Source organism: Bufo gargarizans, chromosome 1 (genome assembly GCF_014858855.1).
Source record: "Bufo gargarizans isolate SCDJY-AF-19 chromosome 1, ASM1485885v1, whole genome shotgun sequence".
Lineage (NCBI taxonomy): Eukaryota > Metazoa > Chordata > Amphibia > Anura > Bufonidae > Bufo > Bufo gargarizans.
The window spans coordinates 694,866,181-694,878,821 of NC_058080.1; the positions used below are offsets into that span (position 1 = coordinate 694,866,181).

General features: G+C 49.7%; 1 protein-coding gene across 1 annotated transcript in view; it reads right to left on the bottom strand.

Moving 5' to 3' along the window:
* Nucleotides 1-12,250, bottom strand: part of LOC122924794 (molybdopterin synthase sulfur carrier subunit-like) — a 16,154-nt gene extending 3,904 nt beyond the window's left edge. The window contains exons 1-2 of the mRNA XM_044276228.1: nt 12,117-12,250; nt 3,864-3,985 (exon numbers count right to left, since the gene is read on the bottom strand). Of these exons, the coding sequence (XP_044132163.1) occupies nt 3,864-3,985; nt 12,117-12,128 (134 nt within the window). The 5' untranslated portion in view covers nt 12,129-12,250. The remainder of the gene's footprint in view (nt 1-3,863; nt 3,986-12,116) is intronic.
* Between the last annotated feature and the right edge of the window lie 391 nt (nt 12,251-12,641).

Below are 12,641 nucleotides of genomic sequence, written 5' to 3' on the forward strand. Positions count from 1 at the left end.
TCAACCCAACAACCCTAGAGGGTGGATTGGGAATTTCCAGTTTTTTTTTTTTTTTTTTTTTTTTTCCCCCACTGGAATCGCGCAGGTGGGGAATTATCAACCAAACGACCCCATGGGGTGGATTGGGAATTCCAGAGGTTCTCCACAGTATGGCTCAGGTAGATGAATATCGACCAAACGGCCCCGGAGGACGGATTGGGATCCCGCAGAGATCCTTAACTGAATTGCGCAGGTGGAGAATTACGGGAATACTTCAGCTGTCCTCCTGTGAGTTGCGAAGGTGGAGAGTTATCAACCAAACGACCCCGGAGGGTGGAATGGGAATTCCAGAGGTTCTCCGCTGTATTGAGCAGGCGGAGAATTATCAACCAAACAACCCCGGAGGGTGGATTGGGAATTGCGGAGGCTCTCCGCTGTATTGAACAGGTGGAGAACTACCAACCAAACGACCCCGGAGGGTGGAATGGGAATCCAGAGGTTCTCCACTGTATTGAGCCGGTGGAGAATTATCAACCAAACGACCCCGGAGGGTGAATTGGGAATTACGGAGGCTCTCCACTGTATTGAACAGGTGGAGAATTATCAACCAAACGACCCCGGAGGGTGGAATGGGAGTTCCAGAGGCTCTCCGCTGTATTGAACAGGTGGAGAATTATGACCAATGACCCCGGAGGGTGGATTGGTAATTGCAGCGGTCCTCAACTGCATTGCACCGGTGGAAAAGAATCAACCAAGCTTCCCCTGAGGGTGGGTTGGGAACTGTCAGAGGTCCTCCACTGGTCCACGCAGGTGGAGGATTATCAACCAAACGGCCCAGAGGGCGGAGTGGGAAACTACGGTAAGAGAGGTCGTCACATGTCCGGGGCAGGACACGGGCCCATTTTCGTGCCGCACAGTCAGAGTGGACATGACTGAGTGGAGTAGGGCCTGAATGGAGGCAGACATTTATTTCCAGCTTCATTTAATTTTTTTTTTTTTTTTTTTTTTTTTTTTACTTTTTAAAAACTGGTCTGCCTAGCCTCAAGTGGATAAGAGGCAGGAAGGAGTTAACAGTGCAATAAGCAATTTTTCTAGGCCATCCAACCCCTGATAATCCGGAGCTGGCCCAACAGAAGTGGCTGGCCGGAAAGGGTTAACCAATAACGACATTAGGTCCAGGGGCGGTGCTGATGGGGGCGGGGCAGCGGCAGCTAGGCGGGAATTATTCGCGCCGGTCCGCCACCCTCCCCCTCTGAGTCGCGGCCTAGCAGGTCGCGAAACCAGGGCCTAAAGTTCCGATGCACAGCCACCCCGGACCCTCCCCCTCTGTACTGAAGTCAGCCGGAGGGTGGAGGGACCCGGAGCGGAGCGCGACACACATCCCGCCTGAGAAGCCGCACCGCGGCCGGGATGACAACAGGGGAAGGAAGCCTATAGGCCCCAAGAGAAGCCGGGGCCTAAATTTGCAGCGGCGCCCGAGGACCGGGATGCTCACCCCGCGGCCGAAATCGTGACAGCCGGAGGTCCATGTTAAGTAAGTGCCCCGCGGCGCGAGACAACCGCAAGTTGTCAGATGTCCGCGAACGGCCAGGGGCATTAACCCTTTCGGAGCTGCGTGCTTGACGCCTGCTCCCGAAAGTAAAATGAAGGATACTGCAGCAAGTGGACGCCTGCTCCCGAGACGGACTGGGCTCCAGTCTTTTGCCGGAGGTGCCCCGGGAAAAAGATACATTAACCCTCTAAGAGCCGGAAGCAGTCGGCCTAGAGGGCAAGTGAGAGGGGGACCGCGTGTCGCATGGCGCCCGCCGGATTAAACCCCTGCTCTCTTTCAGGGGTCTTGCCATAGTTGAGTAAAGCCCCCTGGCCGTTAACCATAGGGTGACCCAGACTTTCAAAGATGGAGGGGGGGGCAAGGTGTCTTCATACTCACCTAGTCCCATGTACTCACCTCTCTCATCCTCTTCTCTTCACCCTCCCTAAGTGGACCTCAAGGTCACCTTCTCCAGCAGGGTCACCTCCTCAGCAGCTGGCACCGGAGTGGCAGGCGTCTGGTATGGCGGGAGGGTCTTCTCTTTGGCGGACCTAGGTGACCCCTTGGCTGGCGGGATGCAGGGGAGCGAGGCTGCCCTGGTCCACTTTGTCTTCTGTGGGGGAGGCAGCAGTGCGGAATCGGCACTGGCGCAACTCGACCCCGGGAGAACAGGGAGGCGAGGCGACCACTGTTGTCCCATCTGAAAAGGAAGGAAAAAAATAAAATCTTCAGGAGATCCCTGCAGAGCAGGGAGGTCTTGCCTCCTATTGACACTAGAAAAAACTGAAGCTCTCTCTCCAGGCTGGAGGGGGTATAGCTGCCAGGGGAGGAGCTAACAGCTTTATCTAGTGTCAACGCCTCCTAGAGGACATAGCTATACCCAAGGTCTCTGTGTCCCCCAATGAATATGGGCGAGAAATCCGCATTGCAGGTCAAGTCCCATGTGGAAATGGCCACACTGTGTACTTGAGATTTAGAAAAGCTGATCTACTAAGGGGTTACTGTATAAGGGCTCATTCAGACGGCCGTACGAATGAGTCTGCATTCATTCTGTAATTTGGCGGAACAAGTGCGGAGCCATTTACTTCAATGGGGTCGCAAAAAATGCGGACAGCACACAGTGTGCTGTCCGCATCCGTGGTTCCGTTCCACGGCTCGGCGGAAAAGATAAAACATGTAATATTCTTGCGCGGACAAGAATAGACATTTTCTATTATGGTTGCAGCCATGTGCGGTCCGCACATTTTGGAACTCACACGGCCGGTATCCGAGTTTTGCGGATCCGCAAAGCACTACGGAAGTGTGAATGGGCCCTTACACTGTGGATTTGCCACATAAAAACCTGCACATAATATGCAGCATGGGCATATACCCTTAGAAAGCCCACCTGCAAGGTTCGCCTGGTCCGCCATGGAATATGCTGCCTTCGGTATGCTCACGGGTGTCGGATTTGCATATTACAAATCTAACAGGTAACGTCCAAGCAGATGGTCACACTCTCCCAGGGGCCAATATTATTTACCCTTTCAGAACCTCAACCGATATAAGTAATAGCTTTAAAACATTTTGGGATAAACTGTGTGCATAGAGCCTGTACGGAAGAGCCATAAGCATGGGTGTAACTGTAGGGGGTGAAGAGATTGGATGCTCAAAGGTCCCTCTGCTCCACATAAGGAGACCAGTACTATAAATTTTGCCTTGAGCTCAAGTAACTCAGAGTTACACCTCTGGCTATAGGCATGGCATGGTGCTGTATTACAGAGGTGTTCTCCTCTAAATGTGATGTTTCCAGAGGAAAATACCTCTGGATGGAACTAAGCTCTGAATGCACCCATGACTCTGGAGGCATACAAAGGTACGATACCGTCCATAAAACTCAGAGACTGTAAAATTCATGACTCTAGGATTCACTATTAGACGGTTGTCTCAGCTCAGCCTCAGACATTGGTGGCATATTTCTAGGACATGCCACCAATGTTAGGTTCAGGTCTCACCTCCTATCTATCTCCAGAACTAGGTGTAGCCACCCTCCATTCATTTCTAGGGGAGTTCCAAAAATAGCGCACAGGCTCGGCTATTTCCGGCAGTCCCATAGAGGTGAATAGAGCGGTGGCCTCGCTTGCGCAGTGTGCTCTACATTCTCATGAGACTTTCTAAAACAGCTGAGTGCGGTCATGTGTCTATTTTCGGAAATCCCATATAAAGGAATGGAGGGCATGCCGCACATGCACTCTCCTTCACTTTTGGGGCCACTTCTGGAGACCAACACCTATCTGAGATGATAAAACAACTTTAATGTTTCCATCCAATATTAGAGATGGATTCAGTTCTATATTAAAATCCTGATCGCTACCTTGGATGTAGAGCTTCAATTTTCTCCCACAGTTCTTTGGAAGTAATTTCTTGCGGTAGAACCACGTTTTCAAAACGAACACCAGTTAGTTCATAACTTTTGGCAAAATACAAAACCACCACCTGCAAAAAGCACAAGAAAAAAACATATTTTTAGTTCTCAATGGAAACATAGCACATCAAACATAAGAATACTGAATCCACCAAGCAAACCTCTGAACATGCAGCCCCCAAATCTCCAGTACCTCCCAGAATGGGCTAAAGTTACAGCTCCATGCAAGGAATGGTATGGCACTCCTTCGTAGGGCATTCATACTTTTATAACCCATGTAATTAGAAAGGCCAGGGATGCCCAACTTGTGACCCTCCAGCTATTGTAAAAATACAACTCCCACCATGCCCAGCTGTAGACCGATAGCTGTACGCTGTCCAAGCATGCTGGGAATTGTAGTTTTGCAACAGCTGGAGGGCCACAGGTTGGGCAGCCCTGAGATAGGCTATCAATGTGCAACTGAATGTGCAACTGAATGTCCAACCTCACTGATTGAAGAGATGTGGTCAGCCGACTGGATATGTGCCATCACGGGAAGGAGGAAGCTCCAGCAGAAGCGACCTCACTGATTAGCAGTATGAGGGGTCTGGGCCCCCGCAGAGGATACAGCTGAGCAACAGAACCAGCATAGTAAAACGTATGGATGTGTTCTGAGACTGTGCAGGATAAACAGTGAAGGGATTGTGGCTCCTGTTCTGATTTACTGGGTCACAGCAGCCCCTTTTGAAGAGGTTTTCCAGTAGGTTTACACTGGTGGCCTATCCTTTGGTTGGGGTCCAATGCCCAAGACCCCCGCCAATCAGCTGTGCGGTGCTCACAGTAGCGCTGCGGCCTTCTCCAGCTTTTCCCAGTCCAGTGACGTCACATCGGATAGCTTACAGCTATTAGGGCATGCTGGGAGTTGTAGTTTTGCAACAGCTGGAGGGCCGCAGTTTGGACATGCCTGGTCTAGGCGAAGGTCAGCCCCATAGAAGCCGCTATCAAATGTATGGTGCTGTGTTTGGTTGCATTTCCATCATTCACTATGAATAGAATGGAGTGGCAGCCGCACTTCCCATTCACTTCTATGGGGGTGCCAAAAATAGGCAAGCGGCACCCACATGCCCGATGCGCCCTCTTTCACTTTTGCAGGCTCCATTCTAAAGATAGGCGAGAGTCCCAGAGGTGGGAACCACACCTATCAGACATTGGGGGCATAACCTAATGATATTCTCCCTATTTATGAGATGGGCCAACCGCTTTAATTACTGTTGTACTGATAAGACATTTAAGATACAATACACACATTACACAGCGCAGCGACTACGAAGAGGGTGGATACATCTTGGTCATACGGTAAAATGTGGTATAACTGTTTACAACACCAATAAAGTGGATGAGATCTCAGAAATGTCATTTGCCCACTGCAGAGAAAATCCACAGAGTAAGGCCTCATGCACACGACCGTTTCGTTTTTTGCGGTCCGCAAAAAACAGAAGCTGCCCGTGTGCCTTCCGCAATTTGCGGAACGGAACGGGCTGCCCATTGTAGAAATGCCTATTCTTGTCCGCAAAACGGACAAGAATAGGACATGCAATATTTTTTTTGCGGGGCCACGGAACGAAGCAACGGATACGGACAGCACACGGAGTGCTGTCCTCATCTTTTGCGGCCCCATTGAAGTGAATGGGTCCGCATCCAAGCCGCAAAAACGGCAGCTCGGATGCGGACCCCAACAACGGTGGTGTGCATGAGGCCTAAACTGACTTGCACTGCAAATTTTCATTTAATTTAGGCCTCTTGCACACAAATGTTGTGTGCCTGTGGCCGTTTACATTACAGATGCAGACCGATTCACTTGAATTGGTCCGCAATCACGAGATGCGGAACGGAAGCACGGACCGGAACCCCACGGAAGCACTACGGATTTCTTCCGTGGTATTTCTGTCCGTGCCTCCGTCCCAGCGTTGCCCGTGCATTGGGGACCCCAAAACTCGGTCCCCAATGCACGGAACGGATGCACAACGTTCCCGTGCATGTAGCCTAATGCTGTGGGGTAATCTGTGCAATGTAAAGGCTGAGAGCAGCAGATGACTCACTGCAATTCCTCCAGCAATGCAGCTGAAAAACCATCTCATTTTCAAAGCTTTTTTTTTTTTTTAAGATTTCGGCAGCAGAGTGCATACCCTAATTTGCTATATGCAATGCCCCAGAGAATGACTGCAAATGGTTAATTACTGCTAAAAGGGTTAATATAAAGTTGCTGAGTTAAATGTTGTGATTTCCTGTTAAAGCACTCATTCCCATATGCACTGTGTATACCTCATAAGAAACAATGGCCTCAGGATACAATATTTTCAACATACAATGGTTTCTTCTGGGCTATCATAAGTTGAAACTAAACTCAACATACAATGTCTCAGACTCACATCCAACCAATCAAGGTCACTTCTCTGGTAAAATAGTTGTATTAGTTGCTAGTTAGCAGCTGTTCCTAACTGTTATATGTAAGAATCTGCCATAGTTATCTGCTCATTTTTATCTTTATTTTCTCTTATCTTGGATGACATTTTGAGGCTTTGGAACAGAAACTCAACTTACAATAGTTTCAACATACAATGGTCGTCCTGGAACCAATTAATATTGTATCTTGAGAGACCACTGTAAATGGTTAAAACTGGCAGGCTGGTTAGGTTACCAGGTCGATGGTCTTGGTCCGCTCCTTAGTTAGGGAGTTGGAGTCTTAGCAGAACTACACACAAGACCTACATGTGCAATCTCCTGCGGACAAGTTCCAAGTCCAGAGAACCTCTCTCACTGAGGCTACAACTGCCAAAGAAGCAAATTTTATCATCAGACTATCCCTAAAGAAAACAGACCAGACTTCTTAGAAGGTCCAGAACAATAAAGGTTGTGCAAGATAATGTCAGTAAGGTACCACTCGTTTAGTACAAGAGACTTTACTGCTGTAGAAAGGTTTAATTGCCTCCCGCACCCACCACCTTCTAAAGCCTCATTCACACGTCAGTGTTTTGGTCAGTGATTTTCATCAGTGATTTTGAGCCAAAACCAGGCTTGGAGCCTCCACAGACATTAGGTATAAGGGAAGGATCTGGTTTTGGCTCAAAATCACTGATCAAAACACTGACGTGTGAATGAGGCATAGGATGGACTGGCCATCCAGATCTAAATTCCACACCCCTCAGCCCGGGAACTGCAGGAGTTAGCAAGTGCGCAATTGCATGCCTGTGGTAATTTGGAGTGTCCTTAATTAAGTGTCCGTAAAGAACAGTCAGGGAGCACTACTATCACCATCATTGTTGCTGCCTGTGTACAGCTCTTAAAAGGAGACTATACTGTGATCTACTTTGATACTGTGCCTTTTGCTGCTATACATACCACTACTCTCATCATTGATTTAGTAAAGAAAGACTTTATTTCAGCTAATGGATCTGATTATTGACTCTATTATGCACCGGCCCCTGTCTTGCACCCTGTGAATCACCTAACATCAAGAGCACCCCAACTACCATCAGGCTGGATGCCCCCAGAATGCCCTGAGGGAAGAGACAGTGTTTCCTTCTCTGTGCATGGTCCAGGGAGAGTCCAGGTGAAGATTGCCACCTTGTATTGTGAGTACTACTACCACTATGATAGCCACTACCACTCCTCTCTGCTCTGCACCTCTGCCCTGTTGTGCACTGCACATAGACCAATCATAAAATATGAGCACTCGCGGTTGCGATGCAGCCATGGTGCGGTCGAGCACCGTGTTAGCCATATGAGCTACAATGGGCTCTAACTAAAGGGATTTTCAGACTTTTTTTTTATCTCCAGGATAAGTTATCAGTATCTGATTGATGGGGATCCATCACTTGGGACCCCGGTCGATCGGCTGTTTGAGGAAGCCAAGGCGCTCACCGATGCTCCAGTGAGCACAATGGTATCCGCGCAGATTACAAAGCACAGCGCTGTACATTATATAGCAGCTGGGCTGGATATCACAGGTCAGCCCCATTTACTTGAAAGGGACTGAGCAGCGCCTAGGTCACGTGACATCACTGGCCTAGACTATCTTGCAAGAATGCTGCGGCCTTCTGACCAGCCAGGGTCCCAGGAGTCGGACCCAGGGGCGTAGCTAAAGGCTCATGGGCCCTGGAATAAGAGTTCTGTTTGGGCCCCCTTCCCTCAGTGCTTTGTGGCCAGGGGCAGGGGAGCACATAGCCTTCGTCCTGCTTGAGGGAAAAATTGAGATGGCAGCCCCCCAATGCCAAATTCTTGACCTAACCCCTTCCCTCCAGCCAGAGGTGTAACTTGACCAGCATTAACTTTCTATAATACTGGTGTCTTCTTATGTGGCACAAGGGTCTTTGGGTAGCGATTGCTACCTCTGCACCCCTTATAGCTACGCCCCTGGTCGGACCCCAACCTATTAGATACTGTGCATACAAAAGTTGGAAAACACCTTAAAACCAATTAGATCCGCACTGTTTTGTCAGACTATGTTGTTCTCAACGCAGTATTGTTGGGGCTATGTGTCCATTAGCAATGCAAACTTAAAGGGGTTCTCCGGCCCCTACTTGAAAATTGGCCATCTTCATAACCTGTGGAGGGAAGGTTATTACACCAATACTTACCCTCCACAGCGCACCCCTTCCTATGATCCTCTTCACGGTCACATGACCGCTCCTGAACCGTTTTGAAGTCTTCCGGTCCAGCACCGTCTTCTTCTTTTCCTGCATGAGGCAGGAGACGGAACGTCATCACTGACATCCCCGCCTCCTGCCGGCTTTCCTCGGTCCCGTCGCTTGCACACTACTGCGCATGCGCCAGGACCGCCGGCCGTCTTCTGAGTGTACAGTCTTCTAAGCGCTGTACATGAGTGACAGCATAGCGAACAGCCACAGAGGCTGATCGCTATGTTGTGGAGGTCATTGGGGAAGCTGTGGATGGCACATGGGGGGCACTGTGGAAGTCATTAGGGGCACTATGGGTGGCACATGGGGGCACTATGGATGGCATATGGACACTTTGGGGGCACTGTGGATGGCACAGTTGATGTCATTAGGGGCCTCTTTTATATGTCAGTGAATCACAGACCACAGGCAGCAGACGTGTCCATTGACTTTAATGTGTATATTCACACAACTTCCCATTGTTCTGGATCCGGCATTTGTTCTGCAGAGCAAAGATAGCTGAACAATGTCCCACTTTCAACTGTCTGCGTCCTCAGGAGTTGAGTGCACTGGAAAAGTAGGAAAGTGTGTGTGTGGGGGCGGGGGGTGACACAATAGGGGAATTCTACTGTGTGTGTGTGGGGGGGGGGTGACACAATGGGGCATTCTACTGTGTGTGTGTGTGGGGGGGGGGTGACACAATGGGGCATTCTACTGTGTGTGTGTGTGGGGGGGGGGGGTGACACAATGGGGCATTCTACTGTGTGTGTGGGGGGGGGGGGTGACACAATAGGGCATTCTACTGTGTGTGTGGGGGGGGTGACACAATAGGGCATTCTACTGTGTGTGTGGGGGGGGTGACACAATAGGGCATTCTACTGTGTGTGGGGGGGTGACACAATAGGGCATTCTACTGTGTGTTGGGGGGGTGACACAATGGGGCATTCTACTGTGTGTGTGTGGGGGAGGGTGACACAATGGGGCATTCTACTGTGTGTGTGTGGGGGAGGGTGACACAATGGGGCATTCTACTGTGTGTGTGTGGGGGGGGTGACACAATGGGGCATTCTACTGTGTGTGTGTGGGGGGGGACACAATAGGGCATTCTACTGTGTGTGTGGGGGGGGTGACACAATAGGGCATTCTACTGTGTGTGGGGGGGTGACACAATAGGGCATTCTACTGTGTGTTGGGGGGGTGACACAATGGGGCATTCTACTGTGTGTGTGGGGGGGAGGGTGACACAATGGGGCATTCTACTGTGTGTGTGTGGGGGAGGGTGACACAATGGGGCATTCTACTGTGTGTGTGTGGGGGGGGGGGGTGACACAATGGGGCATTCTACTGTGTGTGTGTGTGTGGGAAGGGGTGAGAATGGGGCATTCTACTCTGTGTGTGTGGGGGGGTGACACAATGGGGCATTCTACTGTGTGTGTGTGGGGGGGGACACAATGGGGCATTCTACTGTGTGTGTGTGTGTGTGTGTGTGTGGGGTGACACAATGGGGCATTCTACTGTGTGTGTGTGGGGTGACACAATGGGGCATTCTACTGTGTGTGTGTGGGGGGGGGTGACACAATGGGGCATTCTACTGTGTGTGTGTGTGGGGGGGGGGTGACACAATGGGGTATTCTACTGTGTGTGTGTGTGTGGGGGGGGGTGACACAATGGGGCATTAAACTGTGTGTGTGGGGGGTGACACAATGGGGCATTCTACTGCGTGTGTGTGTGTGTGTGGGGGGTGACACAATGGGGCATTCTACTGTGTGTGTGTGTGTGTGTGGGTGACACAATGGGGCATTCTACTGTGTGTGTGTGTGTGGGTGACACAATGGGGCATCCTACTGTGTGTGTGTGTGGGGGGGGTGACAATGGGGCATTCTACTGTGTGTGTGTGTGTGTGTGGGGGGGGTGACAATGGGGCATTCTACTGTGTGTGTGTGTGTGTGGGGGGGTGACACAATGGGGCATTCTACTGTGTGTGGGGGGGGTGACACAATGGGGCATTCTACGATCTGTGCGTGGTGGTGGGGGCACAATGGGGCATTCTTCTATGTGTGTGTGTGGAGGGGACACAATGGGGCATTCTACTGTGTGTGTGGAGGGGACACAATGGGGCATTCTACAATGTGTGCGTGGCAGGGGGGCACAATGGGGCATTCTACTGTGTGTGAGTGGCAGGAGGGCACAATGGGGCATTCTACTGTGTGTGTGTGGCGGTGGGGGCACAATGGGGTATTCTACTGTGTGTGTGTGTGGAGGCGACACAATGGGGCATTCTACTATGTGGGTGTGTGTGCGTAGCGGCACAATGGGGCATTCTACTATGTGTGTGTGTGTGTGTGTGGAGGCGACACAATGGGGCATTCTACTATGTGTGTGTGCCTAGCGGCACAATGGGGCATTCTACTATGTGTGTGTGTGGAGGCGGCACAATGGGGCATTCTACTATGTGTGGTGGCGGTGGGGGCACTATAGGGCATTCTACTGTATGTGGGTGGTATGTATTCTCACAGCCATGGTCTTCCACGGTTGGACCCCACGGACGCCTGCCCATGATTACGAACCCCTTATGCACATTATGGATAGTGTCTGCGTTTGGCCTGTGGTTTTCACAGATCTTTGTTAGAATATCCTCTGGAGATTAATTTTCAGCTGAGCGGTGTCTGTGGAACACTTCACGGATGAACCGCTGACCATCTCGTGACAGATGTTATCACCGACACATACGTGCGAATGAGGCCTAGCGGAACTGTTCAAATTAGTTTAAATAGAACCACAGCATAAATCAACAGGCTGCAAATCTAAAATCCGCAGATTTCGTTGCACTTTCCGCAAAGTGTGGAAAATCTCATCCACCTCGCTGTTAGGGCCAGTTCGCATGACTGATTTTTAAAAACATGCTTAAAAAAATCAGCACAGAATCCGCATGGTTTTTTGTTTCAGGACAATTTTGACGCGTTTTTGATGCATTTTTTTTTAAAGCCTCTTTTTTTTATGTTTTGGACGCAGATCTTCACCAAAAAACGCACGAAAGATACACACAAAACAACATGGTGCATGCTGCAAATGGGAGGCTATTTTGAGGCGTTTCTTTGGAGCCAATTTCGAGGCAGAAGCGCTCCAAAATCAGCGCCCAAAAACTGTGTGAACTGGCCCTTATTACAGTAAACTCTGCAGATTTTCTGCACACTCAGCCATCATTTACGCTACCAGTACCGTGGAGAATACTGGAGTCACTGCAGGCATGACGCCAATCAGATACAGCGACATTACTGAACACTTTTCTGTTTAGTAACAACATGAGAATATTAATCTTTTATGTCACATTATCCACGGCGTCTGACAATTCATTTAACGTTATGCATAAAGTATTTGATTAAGCCTGACAGTCCACAGATATCACTTTCATACCTTCACCTCATTCCGCCTATATTGCCATTATGAAACTACAACCCCCAGCAGATCTGCAGAATGTGTTTTAAAAAGTCTGACTTGCCGCCTGTGAATATAGCCTGTAAGTTTGTGTCAGCAAGCAGTGACTTACCTCACAAGTCATGGAGGCAGAGGACAGGACAGCTTCCTATCAGTAATGCAGTGCAGAGCAGGAAGAAGGCAGGAAATTAGACTTCACTACCATCATGTCAGGCGCCTGCTCATTGGAGCCTCTGCCTGCGCCTGTAATCCTGGCTGTAATTGGTGCACACGTTCTTCCACCCACCCTGAGAGTCACTGAGATAGCAGCTCAGGCAGCAGATGACAACATGGAGCACTGTCTGAGACGAGCAGGTTATACTAGTCTGTAATCACATTATTTAGCAGCATGTACTGGGAACTAGTCAATGGTGATAATTCTGAAGCAAGAATCTGTATAAACTTCTAAATAATTCCTGGACGTTTCCACAATCAGGTTTTCGATGCAGTTTTGGAAGTCAAGAACCCAGGAAAGAAATCGAGAAGAAGATCAGTAGTATTGAGCGAAATTGTCTTTTCAAGTTCGGAGTACAAGGTTCGGGTTTGTGTTATGTAAGAATTCCTTTAAGGATTCCACTACTAGTGTTGATCGCAAATA